The sequence below is a fragment of the Odocoileus virginianus genome, unplaced genomic scaffold (assembly GCF_023699985.2).
Source record: "Odocoileus virginianus isolate 20LAN1187 ecotype Illinois unplaced genomic scaffold, Ovbor_1.2 Unplaced_Scaffold_13, whole genome shotgun sequence".
NCBI classification, from domain to species: Eukaryota; Metazoa; Chordata; class Mammalia; order Artiodactyla; family Cervidae; genus Odocoileus; species Odocoileus virginianus.
The window spans coordinates 1,076,978-1,099,430 of NW_027224275.1; the positions used below are offsets into that span (position 1 = coordinate 1,076,978).

Below are 22,453 nucleotides of genomic sequence, written 5' to 3' on the forward strand. Positions count from 1 at the left end.
TGAATCTTTGCCTGGGAAAACTGCCCTGGCTCTCAGCTCATCCAATTTGACCTCATTTCTAGATAGAGGCAGGGGCTGGCACAGGACTCCAGAGTCAGTCAGTGGCCAAAGCAGGTTTAGATCCCATCGTGGTTTCTGCAAGGCCAGCTCTGGCTAGGAGCCAGGCCACAGCCCCCTTCAGAAAGCATCCTCTACAGAGTGCATCCTACCTTCCCCCATCCAGAGTTCCCAGGCAAGGGACATGGCTTTTGATGCCCTGGATCAGCCTGGACAGGAACCATGAGAACCAAAGGAGGGACGTGCAGGAGAAGAGGGGCCTGCTTACTGGAGCCCCCAGTGTCCCCAGCCCTGCACCCCCTATTCTAAGTCAAATTTTCCCTCAGATTCCCTACTGAATAGACCTTAGTGGTAATGTTTATGGTCCACGTGGCTAGCCTAAGGTCTCCAGTTATTCCATCAAGTGCTGGTCTAGATGTTGCTATCAAGGCATTTTTTGTAGCTGTTTATGTCTATAATCAGTGAACTTTAAGTAAAGGACATTGTGTATCCTTGATACCATGAATGGGCTTCATTCAATCAGTTGTAGGCCTTAAGAACAAAGACTGAGGTTTCCCAGAGAAGAAATGCTGGTCGAGACTACATCTCAACCCCTCCCTAACATTCCAACCTGCTGACTTGTCCTGCAAATTTTGGCCTCTATGATGGCATGAGCCAATTTCTTTGAATAAAATTTTCTTTACACACACATATATGCATAGTGGGTCAGTCTTAAAAAAAAATCCACCTGCCAGTTCAGGAGACCCAGGTTTGATCCCTGGGTCAGGAAGATCCCTTGGAGAAGGGAATGGCAACCCACTCCAGTATTCTTGCCTGGGAAATCCCAGGGACAGAGGAGCCTGGTGGGCTACAGTCCGTGGGGTCGCAAAGGGTCAAATATGACTCAATGAGTGAGTGCAACAACACATATACATACACACACATACATCCTATTGGTTCCATTTCCCTGGAGAGCTCTGACTCATATAGCCACCAAGGCGAACCCTCAGCTCTTGGGAAAAGCCTCAGAGCTCCTGAGGAAGAGGAGGCTATTTGTAAAGAAAGCAAGCACAACTGGGGCCAGGTGGGAGGGAGAGAAGGACGGGGGCGGTGGGAGGGGGAACGTGGAGAGGAAGGGAGGAAGGAAACAGTGAGGAAGAGGAAAGCGGGGGGCCAGCTAGCTCCCTTAGAGAGGGCGGCTGATCTGGGTTGCCTAACCCCCTCCCTGGTCCCACCTGTTCAGTGCTAGGAACAAGCTCTCTAGAACAGAGCTTACAAAGGCCCTGCCTGCATTCCTGAGGGCCCAGGAGAAGCCCTTTCCAGCTCTGGTGGAGCAGCTGTGATGAAATCTGAGCTTGCCAAAGGGTCACCTTAGGAGAAAGAAGTGTGCTCTGTGGGACTTAGGAGCCTGCGAAGCAGGAACCAGCCATGGGTTTCTGGCAGGCCAGGGTTGCCAGATTGAATAGAGAAAAATATAGGGTGCCCGCTGGCTTTGAATTTCAAGTAAACAGAGCTTTTGTTTTTCCATTTTAGCATAAGTAAGCAACATGTGGGCTTCCCTGGTGGCTCAGATGGTAAAGAATCCACATGCAATGCAGGAGACCCAGGTTCAGTCCCTTTCCTTCACACTCACACTCACACATGTGACATTTGGGAAGTATGTCCACTAAAAAAGTATCCCATTTAATTGGGTACCCTGTATTTTACGTGGTAGCTATATGCCCTGACTATCCTCCACACAAACTCAATTCTTTGGACTTCAGTCTCCCCACTGGAAAATGGAACTAATAGTCTCCTCCCTACAGGGTGGCTGATCTTGAGAGCGGTCAAGTCAGCAGAGCTGAATAAGTATGGACAATGTGTGCGTGCTAAGTTGTTTGGCTGTGTCCAACTCTTTGCAACCCCTGGACAGTAGCCCATCAGGCTCCTCAGTCCATGGAATTCTCCAGGCATGAATACTGGAGTGGGTTGCCATTTCCTTCTGAGGAATCTTCCTGACAAAGGGATTGAACCACATCTCTTATGTCTTCTGAACTGGCAGGTGGGTTCTTTACCACTAGTGCCACTTGGGAAACACTAGGTATGGGTATGACTTTGCACTATTGACCTCAGATCAGATTCCTCTCTGACTACCAATTGGCCTTGACTCTAGCCCCCGGGTGACTCCTAGGCCCTGAGTGCCTGGGTCACTCCTGGGCACTGGGTCACTAGGTCCCGGTGCATGCAGAACTGTCCCCTGGTGGCAAAGTACCCTACCACCTAAATCCAAGCAAAGAGGGTGGGGAGACTTTGTTCCCAATCCCTATGCCCCCAGTGCCACCCAAAAACCTTGGCATTTCACCACCTTAACGTGTCTGCCTCTCTTGGGTTGAGCACCAACACCACAGTTTCCTTCTGAAATTGCCCCAAACTCTCATTCCAAACTTTCCAGAAGACCCACTGTCCGGCTGGACAATCTTAGGGACCCAGAGAGTGAGAGCACCCTGGGTACAGAGCGATATTCTAAATGTAAGGGGGGTCAGGAACACGGCCCAGGGCCCTGTAGAGACCTCAGCCCTAGTGGAAGGCTTCCAGACAACAGAGCCAGGGAACCCAAATATCTCCCCCAGCTGTAGGTTAGACTGATGACCTGGGAGCAGGGAGGAGGAGTGCAGAGAACATCTGGCTTAGATGTGTGTGTGTGTGTGTTTTACACAAATGAGATCATACATTTGCGGTACGTGCTGTTCTGAAACTTACTTTCTGAAGGGAACAGAGGGCCTTGGGGATCTCCCGTGTCAGAACAAACCTGCCTCACGTCATCTGAACACAATACAGTATTTTGCTGCACTCCTGTTTATTGACATACTCACGGGCATTTGGGGTGTCTAGAGCCTCTCTCTCTTATAAACAATGGAGCAAGGAACATTCCTGTACATGCCTCTTTGCAAAAGTGTTTTTGTAGAGCTGGAGCCTAGGAGTGGAATTGCGGGGTTCTGGGGTGCACGTGCTGACAGTTTTGAATGCTGTTGACACTGTTCCCTCTGAAGAGGCTGGACCAAGTAGGACCTCAGCAAGGGGAAGAAAATGCTGGTTTCCTCATAGCCTTGTCAGTGGAAGATATTAGGAAACTTTCCATAAGGCATCATTATGATGGGTGAAAAATTCTCTCTACCTCATTGTTGTTTGAATCTATATTGCTTTAATTATGAATAAACTTGAGCATTTTTCATATGTTTATTGATCTTCTGTATTTCTTTCCTGTGAACTGACTGCTAGAGGGCTTGAATCGTTATTAAAATAAGAGCTATTTTATTAACAGAAAGGGTTGGGGGTGAAAGCTCTCCCTCCCTTCAAGCTAAGCATCTCCAAAGAAAACATATCATCTTTTTCCCTAAAGGAGATCCTGAGCGTAGAGCCTCCACTAGGGAGCAAACAAACCCAGTTAATTGCATACAAGTTCATGTTGAAATCTAGACAGCATCCAATCCCACCCTCCCCACAGAGCAAGTGTTCACCTCAGGCTGTTTCCTGCATGTCTGCCTGTCTGCCCCCGTCTTGTGTCTGTCTATTTTTCCGCCTGCTCAACCACCTGCCCCCACCAATAGCTTCCAACCACTGGCCTCTCCCAGCTGTTCAGTCAGCCACGCACTCTATGGAGAGAGATTACTGAATGGCTTGAGGTCTGATAGCCACGGCTGTTACTTGCTCCCACCTCCCTTGCAAGCAGAAGTGGGAGGTGGTGAGAACTGAGGCCTGGGGTTAGTACACCTGGAAGCGTCTCCTAGCTCTGACGCTGGAGCTTCTTAGGCAAATTGCTTCCTCTACTGAGCCTCAGTTTCCCATTACACATGGAAGATGGGGCTAAAATCCAGCTTCCCACTGTTTCATGGTTTCAGGGAAGTGTGGTGGGGTTCTTCCAGCCTCTCTTCACCCAGAGCAGTGCTCTTTAAGCCCTTTCTTATGTTGGGATTCTATGGAAGAGGCCATTCAGACCCAGTGGGCGTGACGGTCTGCTGCCCACCACTCCATGGACAGCAGAGTCTCAGGCAACTCCACATCAAGCCCCAGCAAGTGAGCCTGATTTTGGCTGCAAACCCAGTTCTTCCAGGCATCTGGGAGCTTCCTCTCTACTTGCTAATGAAACTTAGGAACCTGTAAACAATTCTGCTTCCTGCTTCTGGAAGCAGCTGGTACTGAGGTCATGCCTGGAGCCCCAGGGTCCTCCCCAAGCCAGAGCCTGGCAGATGTCCCTCCATTCCTTAAAAAAAGACAGGAAGGACAGAAAACAAACTTCAGGGATGGTAGCTGGCCCAGGGAAGGAGGGCCACTTCATGAGCAGAGAGAGGGAAATAAATGGCAGGGGACACAGTCATCAACAGGAAGTGACAGGGGGCTCCTTGGTTTTCACGTGTGGGCTCCTCTCATCCAGAAGGACCATCTTGAAAAAGCCTCCCTGCATGTCAGGTGCTGGGGCTAGGGGCCAGGTCCCCATCCTCATGGGGATCCTGCTCTCGAGGGCAGATAGAAACCGATGGGCTGGAAGTCCACTGCTCTATGGGGACAGGAGCAGGGCATTGTTTTGTGTTGGTCCTGCCCTTAATACTACCACATTCTGCTTCCCTGGAAGTGTGGGGGAAGCAGCTCCAGCAGAAGTGAGTTAAAGACACTGACACAAGCCCAGATCTGGTTAATGAGCCTACCTGCAGAACGGGACCACTGAGATGCTCTGGGTCCCTTCAGCGCCTCCTGTGAGGGGCGGCTGCCTGGACAAATCAGGGGGAGCTACAACAACCTAGTTTAGGGTGATAACTGCTGGCTAATGGCCCAAAGCGTAACTCCGGACTGCCCTGCAGGTGGAACAGAAGCAGGACCAAGAGCAAACGTGATGACAGGAAGCCCACCCTCTATCCCCTTCCCCCACCCTGGCCCAGCATAGCAGCTGCTCACCCCGCAGTTCCTTCTTCCTTTCCATCTCCCCATTGGCCCACAAATCCCTTCCACTGGAAGATGGCAATAGATTCCAAAACCCAGAGGGCATAGACAACTGTCTATCAGTCCCTTGCGTGCAGGGAATCCTTGTCATGGGTGGGGAAGGACTTCTCTCCTGATTCCCCAGGGATGAGGTTGGACCAGGTGACCTCGCAGAGTCCTTGGTCTTGCCTGCCAGGTAACTCCTCACAGAACGCTGCACCTGCTTTCCATTGTTTCCATATCCAGTGAGAGAAATGTGATGTGTCTGTAGAATTCAAGACAGTCAGGGGCCAAAGGAACACGGCCCACAATAATGGAGAGGTGGAAAAAGTGCTGTAAAGATGCAAACGCTGAAGCCTCAAAAACACATCCAGTGGCAGCCCCTCTGACCTGGAGGAAGGCACAGAGAGGATAACTCCAGGTGAGTGAAAGAGAGGCCCGGCAAACTAATGACAAGGTCTCTAATGACCCACAAAGCTGATCCTCTTCCCAGGGTCCTCCATTTTACAGACAGACAATCTGGGGCCCTTGACGGACCAGGGTATAAGTCAGTTCACATAGCAATTTATAGACAGGGCTTAGATGCAGATCCATGGGGCTATGTCCCTGCCTTTAACTCAAGGACCCTGGGACGGAACAGGAGGAGGTCCAAGGGAGGAAATGACTCATGAGAGTTTCAGGAAATATCCTCTTGCCCCTGACCCACTCTGCCCTGCCCTTTACTCTTGCAAGACAGGGCCAGCAGACAAGTCATAACACCAGGGAGGACACACCAGGGACGATGGGGTAGGTCAGAGTCCAGGCTCTGTGATCCCGCTGCTCTGCCCCTCTTGCCATGGCTCCTCAAGAGTGACTGTGTGATCCTAGGCAATGTACCTTGGTGATCCCACAGGAAAATGGCAGGGAAGAGGACATGGACTGTGAAGCACTTAGCTTCTAGCAGAGTTCTCACTGGAAGCTGGCACTGTGGGATTTGCCCATTGCCCGCAGGCTGTCCTTGGCAGAGCTGGTGGCCCTCGTGTTTGTGCCCAGCTTCAGCTCTATCAGGGACTTATCTCTGCAGCTTCCTGGGCATTTGGCTACTCCCTTCTCCAGGATCACTCTCCAGCACAAAAATATCACCACATCCTTTTCAGCGTTTGATAGCAGTTCTGTGAGGGCAGAGACCTTGTGGGCTTTGCTCGCCTCTCTCTGTCTCCCCTGCACTTACTGCACTGTGTCCCTTGTGGTAGAAACTCATAATTATTGAATAAAAATTACCTGAATGGTAAACAAACAAATATTAAGGAACCAAACTCTTACGATGGTGTTTTGTCTCATTGGTGCTGCTATCATTTCTCAACTCCTGGAAAAGTGAAGTCGCTCAGTTGTGTCTGGCTCTTTGTGACCCCATGGGCTCTAGCCTACAAGGCTTCTCTGTCCATGGGATTTTCCAGGCAAGAATACCAGAGTGAGTTGCCATTTCCTTCTCCAGGAGGTCTTCCTGACCCAGGGATCGAACCCGGGTCTCCCTCATTGCAGGCAGACACTTTACCCTCTGAGCCACCAGGAAAGCCTAACTCCTGGGAAGCGTTGCCCCAACTCTGTCTCCACCCTTTTACCTCCCAGACATTCCTCTCCTTACCTGGCTCTGGCCCACCACTCAACTAAAAGTGCCCCAGGCCAAGGTCACCAATGCCCTCCTGACAGCTCAATCCATCTTACTCATCTTACTCAGCTTCTTTGAAGCATTTTGTATCGCTGTCCTCTCTCTTCTACTAAAATCACTCTCCTCCCTTGCTTTCCAGGACTTTATACTCCCATAGTTATCTCGTGCCTGCCTGGCCCATCAAGCCTATACCCAGACTTCATTTAGCATCTTTGTGGTGTCTCAAGTGACTCCAATATCTGCTGTTTTAGCCTAGACCTCCCTCTTTCATTCCCCTAAGACACTCCACACCACACACTCAACATGCCACAACCTACTTTTCTCCAGTGGAAGTGAACCTATTCAACCTTCTAGGAGAATGGCTCACCATCTATCCTACTGTCTGAGCCCCCAAACTCACATGTGAGGGTTCTCCCAACCTTCTGTCACTGTACATGGTTCTGTTCCCTCTATGATGGTTAATTTTGTGTGTCAACTTGACTGGACTACAGGGTGTCCAGATATTTAGCTAAACATGAATTCTGGATGTGTCTGTGAGGCTGTGTCCAGATGAGATCAACATGTGAATTGGTGAACCAAGTAACACACATGGCCCTCCCCAATGTAAGTGGGCACCATATAATCCATGAAGGGCCTACATAGAAAACAAAAGGCAGAAGAAGGAGAAACTTGTTTGGCGCGCACGCACACACACACACACACACACACACACACACACACACACCTCTCTTTCCCTTTCCCTCTCTCTCTACCTGAGGACTTGAGCTGGCACATTGGTCTTCCCCTGCCTTTGAACTAGAACTCACACCACTGGCTTTCCCAGGACTCCAGCTAGCAGAGGGCATATTGTGGGGGACTTCCCAGACTCCATAATTGCAATTGCATGAGGTGATTCCTTAGGCTAAATCAGTATCTTTCTATATCTCTATATGTATAGATAGATATATTTATATTTGTAGAACTTTATTTCCTATGCATTCTGCATCTAGAGAACCCTAATACAACTTATTAAATATATAATTCAGTGTTTGAACAAAAATCTTCCGAGTGGTTTACTTCTGTCTGTCTCCTGTCTCACCAACCTAGCCAAGCCCACTGCCATGTGGGATTTACTCTGGCAATAGTGGGAGCAAGAGGCCAAGAGCAAGCCTATTTGAAACAATCTCTCTGCCTGCTGTATGGAGAAGAGGCTCAACAGGATCAAAGAGATAAGGTAGGAGGCTATGGCTGCCATCCAGGGAGTAAAGACTACAATGCCGAGTATGGCCTAGGGGCCCTGTGTGGACTGGCTTCCCTCTATCTTTCCAGTCTTGCACAAGTCTTTCCCTTTCTGCTGTCCTGGCTTCTTGTTTCCTTAAAAACATGATGGCCTTGTTGGCCTTCAGGCCTCTTCACATGAAGTCCCTCTACCTGGTTTTGTTGTCTTCCATGCTCTTTGCCTTACTAATTTATACTCATCCTGTGAGCTGTGGCTTCTTCAGGAAGGTTTACTCTGGCATCTTCCACCTCCAGACCCATGGTTGTCCTGTAGCAGAAAGTTCTGCATGCTCTGCTGCTGTCTCTTGTCTCATGCCTCCCCCACCAAGCTAGACCCAAAGTTCCAAACAGGTAGGGCCCTTCTTGAGTCCCATGGCCAGAGTGGAAGCAGTGACACTCCCAGGTTGGCAAACATTGCACTCCACCAGCGCCCCTCCCTCTATGCCCAGTGAGTCCCAGGACTCTGGGGTGCTGGCATCCACCAGCCCACCCACTGCACTCCTGTGATTAAGTGTAACCATCATGATACGAATGTTACCCAGCCTCTAGGGCCTCTATTTTTACAGCACATAAAGCCCAGTGAAACTGAATCCATCACGCAGTTTGAGCTCTTCAGAGAAATTGTTGAAAGCCACTGTTACTGGAGCTGCTAGGTTTGTGATTCATGAAAACAGCTTTTGTCTATTTAAAAAAAATCTAAAAGGGCACAAATATTTGGTCTATTCTTTAGGCTTTCGGTCTGCCCATCACTCTCCACAGAGGGACCCTGGGAAAACCATTCTGAAGCCCATGTCGCCTCTCCCAAGTCCGCAGGCAGCCTGCCCTGTGGGGACCTTTGACAGCTATCTGTGGCAGGGGAGCATCTGCTCTGGGGTGTGGTTTGAGAATGGCAAGGTGCCCCTGTGTTTGCCAGAATCTCAGCGAAGTCATGATGTCCACCCCCAAGCTTTTCCAGAGTGTGTATGATGCGCTCAGGGTTGGGAGAAGGGGCAACAAAGACTCCTGTCTGCCATGAATAGAGTATTATGGGATGAAATATACCCCCTCTTCAAGTTCCTATATTGAAATCCTGACCTCCAGTACCTCAGAATGTGACTGTACTGAGAGGTATGGTCTTTAAAGAGGTCATTAATGTTAAATGAGGTCAATAGGGTGGTCCCTGATCGAATATGACTGGTGACCTTATAAGAAGAAGAGATTAAGATACAGACATGAACAGAGGGAAGATCATGTGAAAACATGGGAAGAAGACGGCTGTCTGCAGGCCAAGGCAAGAGGCCTCAGGAGCAACTGACTTTGCCAAACCTTTCATCTCAGACTTCCAGCCTCTAGAACTGGGAGATGGTAAATTTCTGTTATTTAAGCTATCAAGTCTATGGGACTTTGTTACAGCATCCTGAGCAAACTAGTACAAGAAGCCTGAGTTATGACTGCAGAATAAAATCACTCAACACATTTTTTTAAATTGAACACTGAGTGTGAGCCAAGCACTGAACTGAGTCCTGGCGAAGAAGTGACGAAAACAAAAGTTATACATGGTCCCTGCCCTTGTGGACTTAACAGTTAGGTAGAAAAAGGTGGAGGGGTGGGCGCTGGGAGGATGAACAGTTAGCAAGAACATAAAAGCAAAGTGATCACCAGAGGAGACCAGCAGTGCAGTACAATTGGCTGGTGGTGGGACAATCTGGACAGACCTGGGTTCACACGATGAGGTCAGCACTTCTCTTGGAGGCCTCGGTCAAATGGCATCCTCTTGGTTCTTGTTTCTCTCAGACTTCACAGGTTTGTTGGGAAGATCATCTCAGTTAATGCTTCTACAGGGCCCGGCATACACTAAGTGTTCAATAAGGGCTGGTTATGATCATTTCCAAGCCCAGTTTGTGGCCCCTCTCCACTGTCCTTCAGTGCCTTCATTTTGTGAGATCTCAAGCCAGCTGCTCTAAGGGTGTGGCCGTGGTACAAGAGGGGGCTGGGGAAAGGGGGGAAGCTCTCGTGTGTTAGTTCCCTTGTGTGGGCTAGGCTGGGACCCTCAGTGGCTGCCTAGAGTGCTAGTTTCTAACAGAAAGAGCCTGAAGTTCCAAACCTATATCTAGAACATGACTCCATCTGTGTGCTGGAGTCTGCCTGAGGAGTCTTCATTTGACTGCCCAGCATCTTCAGAAGGGAGGCATCACTCAGTAAGCCAGCTTGGGATAAGAAAAGAACCTAAGGCCCCTGGCTGTCATTCTTGGCATTGAGCCTCCACATTCAACCCTCGAAGGAGGCTGTGAATGTCACTGCCATTGTCTCATCACTGCCATGGCTTTTCCTATTAAAGGATGGATTACTATCCTTATGGGGGACAGGCACAACTTTCACCAATAACAACCCTTGGCCCCATCTCACTCCAGACAAACAGCTGGCAGTGTTCCAGGCTAAGACCATGCTTCCTCCAAGGGGAGACTAAACTGGCAGTGCCCACTGAATAGTCTCAGACTCCTGCCACCTTCAGAATTCAGGACGCTGAGCCAGGGCAAAAGCTGAGGATTATACCCCACCTATGTAGAGTTCCAAAAAATTTCTCCCTCCCGCCCCTCCCCCAGCTCTGAAACAAAGCAGAACATCTTTTCTAGTAAAGGCCATCTCGATGAGTAACCAGGTTTCAGGCAACAGGGAAGTTGTTAACATGATTTGTGGCAGACCTTACTAACCCCTTCCCAGGGGGATGGGTCGCCAGATCATCTTACACATACAGGACAAGCTCTAGGACCCAGGACCTCTCTGCTTCCTGCTTCTAAACTGGTTCGGGCTGTTTCCTTATCTACAGTCTGACTCTTGGAAAAACAAGTTTGGCCCACAACCTTCCATATCCCAATGAAGTTAGAGTCAGCAGCAATCCAAGATGGGTGAGGAGAGAACACAAGTGAACACCATTTGCTCTTTATTATTATTCATTATCTTCTGGTACAGAAAGAGACAAAACTTAACAGCTAAACTCAACAATTACAGAGAGAGAGAGAAAGCAGAAGTACAATTGTTTGTTTCCCCAGGCTTCAGTGAAATCCTGACATATGAGTGAATGTACAGATTTGCCAGCCGACATGGGTCAACGCATGAATTAGGAGCACAGTGTAAAGTGATACCAAAATGAATCCATTTCATAGTAATCATGTCTAGAAGCTCGGTTGCACATATCAGGGTTTCCACTGTCACAGAGTCACAATCACAGAGTGAAAGAACAGGTGTGTTCAAGCCTGGGAAAGTGGCATCCATACAGGGAGACAGATGGGGAGGCATAAAAAGCTGTGGGACTTGTCCCCATCTTGAATATCTGTGTTAATGCTCGGGCTGGGGGCGGGCGGGGGGGCAGGCACTGGGCACTGGTCACAGAGCTCAGGACAGCGGGACAACTGTGGAGGCACTGAGCCTGAGCGGGTGGGCTGGCTGTTTGGATCTCTTTGTCAGGGAAATTCTTGCTCAGATGAGCCTCACCACCCACAGCCTGGGAAAGGGAAAGCTTGCTATGTTTGAATATTTGAGGGTGAATGATGGGAGTGGCTGGACTGATAGTGAAATATCTGCTTTACAGACTATTTATCATGATGCACAGTTATATCACTTTAAATTGCAATTTAGTTCACAAACTATTTTATTCACAGAGCAAATAAGGGAGTAGAATGAAACGCTGCCATACCCAGCACGCACATAGTAGAGACAGAACAGAGGTCATCGTGTACACGAAGAGCCTGACATACGAGAACTGCTGAAGGCACAGTGAAGGGATCCATCATATCGTGAGCCTTTTATTGGGAAAAGGGACTTGTTTTAAACTAGATCCCTCTTACACATATGAACCTGAAAATTGACTCAAGGGAAGAATATTGGGAATATTTCTACAGAGGAAGAATCGCAGATACCATGCATTATCTAGAGTTTGGCAAAAAAAAAAAAAAAGTGATTTTTTTTTTTTTCCTACATTTTGAACTAGTGGGCTTTGAATTAATGGGCTTTTACCACAGTTGCAGGCAGTTTGATTACAGTACTTTTAAATTAGCTAATTATACTGATTAGTATGACTAGAGTTCAGTGGGGAGGATGTGCTTGTTTCTGAATTGGTGCAATCCTGAGATGGAGCTGCATTCCTTGTCATGCTGACAAGCAGCCTAGACAGCAGCTTGGCTACCCAGCTCTCCATCTTGGCCTTGAACGTGAGGGCACACACATGACACATAACACACACATGCACACGCCTAGAAAGACAGAGCATAGGTGAGTAAGAGAATTTCTCTTAGTAATCTCTGTCTCCCTCTCTTGGACAAAGGAACAATCTAGAGGCAGTGTTGTTCTTAGTTCTTGTGTGATGCCATTTGGTTATGAAAAGATCAACCCCCAGCCAGAGAGGAACCATCTGGCTCCAACTACTTAGCAGAAAGATGCTTTTGTATCCCAGATTGGTCATCTTCAGGCTAGCAGAAAGACACAGTCCAACAGATTGGGCAGGTTCCTATTTTCCGAAGCACCCAAAGGAATTCACACTAATGGCAGTGGGATTCGCAAGTTGAAGAGGAGGCCCCTGGCCTCTGGGTAAGACGGCACAGTGTCACATGTCCGTCAGCCAGGGCACAAGGCAGCTGTCCTGGGGCCGCACACACTTCCGCTTGTGCTTTCATTTTGAAAAACCCCAGGTGATGGGGAGTAGCAGGGGAGGGACGAGATAGTGATGCTTGCTTCAAAGAGTCTTAAAAAAATTTTGGTTGAAAACACGTGAAAGTCACATTCCATGGAATTTGTTAAAATTCCTTTTTGTTTTTAAATGAAAAATATCTAAATAACCAGCCCGCCATACCCCAAAATCAACAGTCACACATCTTTCCACCAAAAAGAAAAAGAAAAACCTAAAAGGCCCAGGAGTGCTCAGATTTCCTTCCATTGTTGACACCCACAGAACAGGAGCCGGAGGTTGGGGGCACTGCTCCAAAAGAGTGTGTGAGTCGGGGGTCCCACAGGAGGGGGGCCCACAGGATAGAGCTGCTTCATCCTCTTCCAAAAGCTTTAGTGAAGGAGGGCAGAAGGTGGCAACTCTGGAGGGCTTGCTCCAGCAGCTCATCTCAGCTTTCCTGACTCAGGGTCCTGTCCTCAGGCTGCCTAGCCCTGGGAGGTGACATTCCTCCCCTCAGACCGGAACCCTCCTGGTACAAATATAGCCACACGCCGGCTATTGTTTCAGATAAGCATGTGAGAAAAGGCAACGTGCACATGTGTACACACACACACACACACACACACACACACACCCGAAGTCCAAAAGCAACAAAAATGTGGCTATCGCAGATTGAACATTGTATCAAATCGACATCCATACAAAGACAGAGTTGGAAAAGATATGTACAGGGCGTTCTTAAAGCCAAATGTGCACCGCAAGGGAGTTATGACCATGGTGTACTGTACAGCCTTTTTGTCTAAGATAAACTGTGAGAAACGTCCCGGGGACCACGGAACCCCATGTAGAAGAATGCTGTGAAGCCCCAGAACAGGAGAGCTGGCACCCGCAGGACGCAGGTTGGTCTCCACCCCAGGCCGGGCTCCCGGGCATCCCTCCGGCTCCCACCTCAAACTGGCTGCAAACAGTGAGCAGCTCAGCAGGAAAGGGCTTGACGGGGGCCAATGGGAGCAGGCACTACCCAGCGTCCTCCCTCTGGCTCGGGTCTGTGGGGCCCACTCCTGGCTCTCTGCCCAGTGGGGAGGAGACACAGAGGGCTAAGTGTCCTCTCCCATGCTCCTGGCTTACACACAGGCACGGCCCCTGAGTAAACGCAGGGACGGCAGGGACAGGCCCCGGATCCTCAGGGTGCCCCGGGTCCTCCAACATGGCTGAAGAGGATGGGTCCCAGAATCCCTCATGGACAAAGCAGGGGCAGTGGACACCCAAAGTGCCTTTGGGAGGAAGGGCAGGGGTGCGGTGCTGGAGGCCCAGAAGGAGGAAAAGAGGGAGGAAGGAAAGGTGGGATGCCACCTGGTCAGCACCTCTGGCATCAGGGAGCTCTCGGGGTGGAATGGGTGGGGAGAGAGAAGGGAGGAACGGTCCAACTGGCAGGAGACTGACTCCTCAGGTTGAGACTTGACTTCACAGCCCTACGAAGACCTCTGCTAAAACAGGTGCCTCGTGATCTACTTATTTCTAGAAGAATCTTCCTAAGGGCAAACTGCACTGGGCTTCCTGGTGTCTCAAGCACTACACAGGCATTAGCTCAATCACCCTCCAGCAGGCCTGTGAGGTAGGGGAAGGATGGAAAACCCGGGCCACAGGGTTGAGTTGGCCAAGCTGGCGGCCTCGCTGGGGTAAGAACACAAGCCTCCTTGCTTGAAGCATGTTTCTGGGTGAGTGCCCAGGACCGGAGGGGCCTCCAGAAGTTGTCTGTGGCCTCTAGGCAGGGCCACATTCAAAGAATGAGGCACAAGGCCTGCCTTGGAGAGCTGTTTAGACAGAGAGAAGCTTATCTTCTCAGTGGGTTTTAAACTGCTGTGGTTGCCAATAGACCCTGGCTGTGCACTCTTTTGGGCCCCACAAAAATTTGCTACATTTTTTAAAGCACCACAGAGGAAAAACGGTTTGGTGCTGAGGCCAGGAGGATGAAGATGGAGGGGTGGGGAGGCAGTGTTGTCAGTGTCTTTTGCGTGTCACTGACACTTAAAGGGCGGGTCACCTCTGCCCCACTGCTGTCCAAAGCTTCACTGAAATGGAGAGGGGACAGTTCCTGGGCCACAGAAAGGGGTTGCTAAAGACGGACCACCACCTGGCAATGACAGAGCATATCCCAGACAGGCCCTCAAACCCAGGTCACGGGCTTCCCCATCTCCCCCACAAAGAAATTTCTAAAAAGGGACACTTTCAGGTCTTCTCCCCAAGTGGGCACCATCATTAAGAAGAAATCAGCTGTCTGAAATTCAAGGTCATCTCAACATACCTACTCACAAAAAGGGCAGTTGCCTAAAAGTTGAAGGTCAGAGAGCACAATGCTGAGGAAACCAAGTTCGTGGGTTTAATCATCCTAGGGCCAACCTCACAAGAAGAAAACTTCAGCCTTATACAGCAGCCTGTGGCCCAACCGTTCAAAGGCCACGGGCTCCACAGGCAGGGTTAGCCTTATCTGTTTTTCCAAGGCCATGATATGGCTCAGGCCAATGGGTAGCGGCTTTTAGCCCAGCTGAAAGAGAGCCTGGAGAGCAAGGTCTGAGGGAGGCCAAGCACAGTAGAACCAGAGCTCCCCTCCAAATGACCACGTCCCCGGTGTGGAGGGGGTAGCTTGGCCAGCCAGCTCCTGGCCCTCATCCTTCACATAGCCTGTCCTCCTCTCAGGTGGCTCCAGACATTCCTTTGAACCTGGTTGGGAGTGTGGGGTGGGTATGGGGTGGGTGTCACCCATCTGTGTGAATGATCTCCTTTGAACCCCTATCAGTGGCCCAGGTGGTATCATTTTGCTGTATTGTGTTCGTTATGTTATTATTGTTGTTTTTGTTCTGTCTTTGTCCTTGTCCAATATGAGTGAGGACAGAGAGCACAGGGCTAGTGAGGGAAAAGGGCGCTGAGGGCTGGCTTCTCTCCCTCAACTCTGCAGTGAGGCTTCAGACAAACAGGTCTCCGGCCAGCTGCGGGGTCCCAGGGCTCGAGCCTAGGGCCACAGTCAACTGCATGGGGTGATTCCTTTGGCATAAGAGAAGCCAGTCCCTGACAGGAGGGCCAGATGGCAGGGGTGTGGGAGCTTCTGGAAGAGCTGGGCTCTCTGGCCCACGGCTCTCGCCAGGGGGTTTCCATGCATGCATGATCCCTACCCGCCTCCACCTGTCTCTGACAACTGACTTCCTACAGATCCACGGTAAGGAAATTATTTGGCAACGAGGAGGCTAAGGCTGTTTTGTGGTGGCACAGTCTTTAAAAAGTTAAAAAGCAAAAAGGAGGCCCCTGAACGAGGCATTCACATGGGACAGGACACGCGTCCCACTACTTGTCTGAGCCGGGGTTGGCCGCCACGATCTCCTCATACTTCGGGGGTGGGTCACTGTAAGACACGCTTGCCTCCTCGCTGCTGCTCTCCTGGGGAGCTGTCACCTCCTCATAGGACGGGGGAGGAGTGGCGCTGGACAGTCTGGAGAGAGACAGCTCGGGAAGGTAGAGGGTGCTCTCAAGCCGGACGGTGGTTCTGCCCCCCCGACTGGGCCCCAGCACCACCTGTGGGTGGCTCCCTGTCTCCCGATGCCCAGAGGCCTCTCCCTGGCTATGCACCGTGCCCCGGTACACCATGACCCGGGGGAGGCTGTGCCCTGCGCGACTCGCTAGGTACCGGTTCTGAGCATATGAGGGGTGATGACGGGTGGCTTTCTGCAGCTGGCACCTCCAGATGATGAACAAGGCGATGACGATCAGCAACGCTACCCCCAGAAGGGGCACCACCACGTACATGGCATCTGAGCTCTGTGCAGGGTCTCGGACTGAGTAGACCGCATTTGGGTACCCCTTCCAGAACTCCATCTGCAAAAGAAGGACAAAAGGCGGCTGACACTCACATGTAAGCACTTCTGACTTCGGCAGGTAGGGATCAAGTTCCTCAGGGTCTGTGCCTGCCCCCACCCTGACTGGTCTCTGAGAGCCACTGACAAGGCCATGGAATGCCCTGAGGACTGAGGACAACATGGCCATGAGTCTGGCAGATGGGGCTCTAAGCACAGGTGAGCTGTTCTTATAGGGCCCCAGTGGCCCTGCCCTGGACTCAGATGGCTTCCCTTCATTGCTTCTGATCCATCTGAGATCTCAGGACGGGTGTGGCTTATTCCCGAGGCTAGCTGTCCTCCCAGCACCCAGCCCCAGGGCGGTACTTGCCGTTTTCTCCTTGTCCTCGAAAACCTCCTTGACCTCCTCGTAGCTGCAGACCTCTTCCATGCACTCCCGCTCGATGGTGCCCTGGCGCAGCTCCTCCAGGAACTCATTGGCACGAGGGAAGCGTTTCAGAACCGAATGGGCATTCTTGGCCTCCAGAAACACTGGGGAGAAAGTTGCGCTGAGGCCTGGAGGGTGGAGGGGCCCAGAGGCACCTGCCGACCAGACTCAGCCTGGGCACAGAGGCTCAAGGATGGAAGGAAGCAAGGTAGAGCTAGCAGGCAGAACACCCTTCTGGGCATGTACAACAGATGGGAGGGCTGACTTTATCTGATACCATGCTGTGTCTTCTGACAACACTCTGGAGGACAATGGGGCCCTCGTAAGAAGGAAGTGTGTGTTGCATGAGAACGTTGCACATGACACATCTTGAATGTTATAGTCACTAGTGAATACGTCCCCAGTATCTTCTATCTCACCTCCAAAAGAGAAAATCAGAGCCTTTATCATAAGGATGCATTTCCCTGTGAGGCTGATGTTGGCATCCGCCACCTGAATGGCCACCTGGGCTGTCAGATGGCCTGGTATCAAGAGTCCTACCCTAGACAGTCTAGTACAAATCCTGGTGCAGGAGATCGGGAGACTGGACACACATGAATCCGAGAGGACCTCTGGGAAGAGGGGCAGCAGGCTCGAGATGGAGAGTCTAGGCCTTTGGAAACTGGGCACAGATGGCCTTCAGCCAAAATGTCATGGAGTGGGAGCCATATCCTCTTATTCCCAAGGGGAACCCCCAGTTCCAGCTGAGCTGACTGGCACCCCCAGAAGCCTGAGCTGAGACTTTGGAAGATGAAAGAAGAGGTGACATCTGCTCCCAGTGTGCCCCTAGAGTTGGAGTTTCTTAGTCCTCATGTCAGGCAGGCCTCTTGGTCCCAGGCAGGCATCCGTCCCTAAACCCCCATGGCCTGCCATGTTAGCTTCTCTCCGAGTAGCCTGGGTAGGCGCACCTCTCCAGGGGAGTCTGTGCTCCAGAAGGGTGCCAAAGAGTTGAGAGTGGAAAGATGAGATCCAAACAATTGGACAGGAGCCACGGGAACACCCTCAGTGCGATGAAAGCTGGGAAGGCCTTGAAAGGCAGGCTAGCACTTTTCTATGAGCCCTAGGCACAGCCCTTCCCCGCTCGGCCCGGGCCCAGACAAACTCACCTGCCATGGCTCTCTGTCAGATCCAGTGTGTCACTCGCCTGGCAAAGGAGGGAAGCAGAGCCATGGTGAAATCACACCTCCAAAACTACAGGGCACCCTCTCGGCCCTGGGATGTGACCCCAACCACACTGGCCTGGTCAAAGGTCACAGCAGCCCCTCATGGCGCACAACACCCTCTGTGCAGCCTCTCCCAGCCCTGTCACTCTCATCCTTATCCAAGCTCTCCTCTGGAGCATCCCGAGGCGCAGCAGAGCCCACAGCAAACCTTCCAGCTATTTCCCCCCAAGAACACAGTCTGAGAGTCTAGACCTAAGGCTTGACATTTTCTTTTTTTAAAAAAAAAAGAATAAAAACTCCTACAGTCTGAGGTTCTGCCTTCCTCACTTGAATCGATGATCATGTGCACTTCTGACTTGGAAAACACCCCAGAGAAAAGAGGGGCACTTAGGGAAGGTCCAGCAAGTAACAGTGACAGAGACAGGACCTGTTTGGGGAACAAAGCTTGCTCACAATGGCAAGTCGCACATACCTCTACTGACAAGCATGGTCCCTGAAACCAGGCAATGCGTGTTTAAGAAGTGGGCACTGGCAACGCTTCCCACAGCCACAACAACCATCTCCAAAGTCACAGCCCAAGCCCAGAGGACCTGCTGTGTTCCTCTTCGCCAGACAGGCTGGCAAGGATCTCCTGAAACAGAGTGATCTCTCCTCTCTGTGCATTAAACAACACAGCAACAGAGGACCTAGACATGGATGGACATGTTCAAAACTGAGTCGCTGGCTAGATGAGACCGTTCCTTCTAATTGGAGCTATCAGCCGAAAACTCAGGAATTATCCAGCCAGTATGTAAACCATGATGGCAGCACACTGACCCCACCCACAGCATACACTCCCACTCATGCACATATTTCAGAGCACTGGCCAAGCTGTCCACATCTGGGAGCAATCACCCCATGGCTCCCCTCCCCAAGCAGAAGCTCTGGTTTTATGACTAACTGGATGTTAGACACAACGGTGTCACCCATAGGGCTACCCTTTTTGCCTAGGCTGCCAGGAAGTTCAGTGTTAACATTAACCATAAAGCATAGGCTCCCTGGAAGCCTAGCTATTAAACACATATGCTTTCTCCCCTGTGACATGGTATTCACTTTTCTCCTTATGTTTTCAATCTTATGTATATTTAAAATATATCCTCTAATCCTTTTGGCAAACAGGTAGAATGTGAATCATAAATGAAATGAAAACTGAAGGAAAAAGAGCAAAGCTAACATCCGTCTATGCAAATACCATGTTGAGGGAGCCTTTCTCTTGTGCACCCCACAACAATCCCACCCAAAACTCTTAACATGGGAATTTGTCCACAGACAGGCCTACCATGGTGAGAAAAGTTGACCCTTGGTGTTTAGAAGAGAGAAGATGGAATATTATCTCAAAATCCTGCTTCCATTCTGGATCTCTGAGGTTCCCCTAAGGCCAGTGCCAATCATGTGTCTAGGGTGTGGGTGTGGCGTGCCTAACAGCAAGGTTTTTGATTGAAGAAAAATGGAGCTGTTGTGACAGGAATTGAAAAGAATGAGTAAAGCCTTACTAATAAGTGACGACAGAAAAATACATCTCATTGCTTATCAATGAGAACTGCAGTGTTGTTTTTTACATTTTTCTTCTGTGCAGAAATTATGTAACAGCTTCTAGATAGCTATGCCTTGTCCCAAACATAACCGACCCTGGTGGACACACACCCACAGGTATCACAGGCCGACTAGGTTAGCCTGACACCTGCATAAATCATTAGTTCATTTTTAAGCTTCAGACAAGCCAGTAACTCTCCCAAACAGCTCTGGGGCATGGCCCACTCCATTAACAATTCCGTGACCGCCCTCACTGCTGCTGCCTGAGGCCTCCTCCCCCTCCTTCCCCAAAATTTAGCGCCTGTTTCTTCCCTATAAATACACCATCAATAGGCCGTTACTATGGCAACAGTGAGGAAGCGCGAGGGCTCCACGACAGAGAATGCTGCGGCAGTCACGCACGTATATGTCCCTCCTGCCCCTGGTGGATACTCTAAGGCTGACTGTAGGCCGGAGGAATTTTTAACCCACTCCCCACAGGAACTCAGCTGAATCCTGAAGGCCTGGAAAGGAAGGAAGGCTGGGACCCGCCACCACAAAGACCTTCCTTAACCCCTCCCCGGACCGCAGCTGCCCCATCCCAGCACTCTGGGACGTCGGCTCTAAAGTCCTTCGCATGGGGACCGGCAGCCACCGGAGCACCCAGTGTCCCAAAGGTGGCTTCAAAAACGCTTCTCCAAATCCCAGCCCTCTTCATTGCCCTCACTCAGAACTGATCACCAGGAAAGCCTTCTGTGATCCCCAAATCTCATGACTCATCAACCCACCCGGTGACACGGAACTCCCAAATGGCCCTCCAACTCAAACTCTGGGCCCTCCTCGTCCCCTTTCCACTCATGCCAGCCCTGAAGGTGCCTGTCCTCGCCCACCATCGCCCGCCACCAGTGCCCGCCACCGGCGCGCTGCCCAAGAACTCCAGCCTCTGGCCCAGCAGCTGGGTCGGCTGCAGAATCCCTGGCGCCGTGGCCCGGCCAGGCCTCCAGATCCTCCCCCCACAGTGCCCAGCGCCCGGCTCAGGGGTCCTGGACGCGGAACTGTGCCCTCGGGGCCGGGGCGCCCAACCCCAGCGGCCTCACCGTTCTCCGGGCCCAGGAGGCGGCCGCCCTGTTTGTGCACGCAGCCCGCCACCTCGCTGCGGCGCCTCTTCCAGCAGGGCCCCTGTCCCCGCCCACCTGCTCCCCGTCGGCCAAGCCCCCCGGCCCGGCCCCGCCGTCTCCTCCCACCCTCCCTCCCCGCCCCGCTACCCCCGGGCGCCCCGGGGCTCAGCCCGGCCCGGGCCGAAGTGCTCCTGGAGCTCCCCGCCCCTCGCAGCCGGATTCCCAGGCCCTACCCATTACCTCTGTACCCCCCTGGCCCTGCTCTCCTCTGGGGGCTCCGCTGCTGCCCACCCCCCCCGCCCCACTCCCCGCCGCGCCAGGTCTGGCCTCGCGCCCCGCGCCTGGCGCGCCACTCTCGAGCGCCACGAACCCCGCGCCCCGAGCGCCAGGCCGCGATCGTCGCGTCGCACCGCGCGCGGGGCCGCCAGGCCGAGGAGAGGAGAAGGGGTGGGGGGCAACGCGAGCGGGCTGAGGGGGGTAGGGCGGGCGGGCGAGCTGGGCCGGAGGGGCGGCGGCGCGCACCGAGCACCGCGCGCCCGCGCCCCACTCCGCCGGCGCCGCCCCTGCCCCCGCCCGTGCCGCCAGGGGGCGGGGCCTGGTCGGTTGGCCCGGGGCGCCCCCACGACCCTCGGCCGGAGGCGCCGGCCCTGGCGTTACCCCCGGGCTCCGGCCTTCGGAAGCCCCGCGCCGCCTCAGGCTCGGGCGGCCGCACCCAAAGCCGGCGCGCCAGGTGGCCCCGCGCAGCCCAACCCCCTAAGTGCCCACCGTCCTGGCTCACCTGTCATTCTAGCCGGCCCGCCCCGACTGCCCGCGGAGCCAAGAGGGGCGCGAGCCGGCCGCCCCGACCTGCCTCGGCCGGGTGCCAGCCGGCCTGCAGAAGAAGGGCCGGGTCGAGGCCACGTTCCGCCGCCCATGACTGGGTGACCTTGGCTTCGTCACTTACCCCCACCCTTGCCCCGGGATGGCAGCCTTCTTTCTGGTCAAGTCTGGGAAATGGGAAGAATCCCGCCGCCCTCGCTGGGGGCTGCCGCGAAATAAAGGAAGAGATGGGCTTGGGGACTCTTGGGGCGCAGAAATGACGAGGATGGAATCTTCTGGGTCTTCCAGGGGAGCGCCGGGTGGGGGTGGGGGCCCTCAGGAGGCCGCCCTGTGGGAGGTTCAGTACTACCGACCGACTGGACGTTGGTGGCAGAGGGTTGATAAAAGTAGGGGAGAACCCAGGAGAGGTGGGCGGCTGACAGACGGCAGGCCAGTTCGGCAGGCCAGTTCTGGGGTCCAGGCAGCCAAAGCCTCCCAGGAGAGGCCCATGAGGCCTGCTGGATTCTGGGGGGCTTTCTTTGTTCTCTGCACCTATGGAGCCCAGCCCCACAAAGGAGTTGATGCATCCCCCAAATTTGGTGTTTTGGGGGCATAATGAGCCTGGAAGAAGGCCCCTGGAACTACCCTCGCCCCCCATTTCAGGCAGAAAAACACCTACCTGCCCTGGCTGGAAAGCTTCCACCGCCCAGCTGCTTCCGGTTCTGCCCCGGGGGCGGGGAATGGCAGAAAGCAGCCTTGGTCAGGGCCTCGGTCCCCTCTTCCTCCCCTTCCCCCACCCCAGTGGTGCTTTCCTTTCCATCCCTGCCTTCTGTTTGCCGAGTCCTCCCCTGGCTGGCTTGCTCTTCCAAGGCTGCAGGAGCCTTCTTTGCTCAGCACAGACCATCTGAATCCTCCCCAAGGAAGGCGGCAAGGCCGGCTCCCTGGCCTGTTGAGTGGACTTCCACGGAAGAAATCAAGT

At 52.5% G+C, this 22,453-nt stretch overlaps 1 protein-coding gene across 5 annotated transcripts; it reads right to left on the minus strand.

Annotated features, from left to right (window-relative positions):
* Positions 1-10,797: 10,797 nt before the first annotated feature.
* Positions 10,798-21,525, minus strand: PRRG3 (proline rich and Gla domain 3). 5 transcript variants are annotated; one of them, XM_020903120.2, is made up of 4 exons: positions 21,455-21,525; positions 17,951-17,988; positions 16,749-16,909; positions 10,798-16,400 (listed from the first exon to the last, which is right to left on the minus strand). In XM_020903120.2, the coding sequence occupies exons 2-4, from the start codon at positions 17,955-17,957 to the stop codon at positions 15,873-15,875; spliced, it is 696 nt and encodes a 231-aa protein (XP_020758779.2). In that variant the 5' UTR covers positions 17,958-17,988; positions 21,455-21,525; the 3' UTR covers positions 10,798-15,872. The 5 variants fall into 5 exon arrangements, with proteins under 5 accessions (XP_020758779.2, XP_070318886.1, XP_070318885.1 ...); XM_070462785.1 differs by lacking the exon at positions 21,455-21,525 and adding an exon at positions 21,047-21,232; XM_070462784.1 differs by lacking the exon at positions 21,455-21,525 and adding an exon at positions 20,917-21,232.
* Positions 21,526-22,453: the final 928 nt, after the last annotated feature.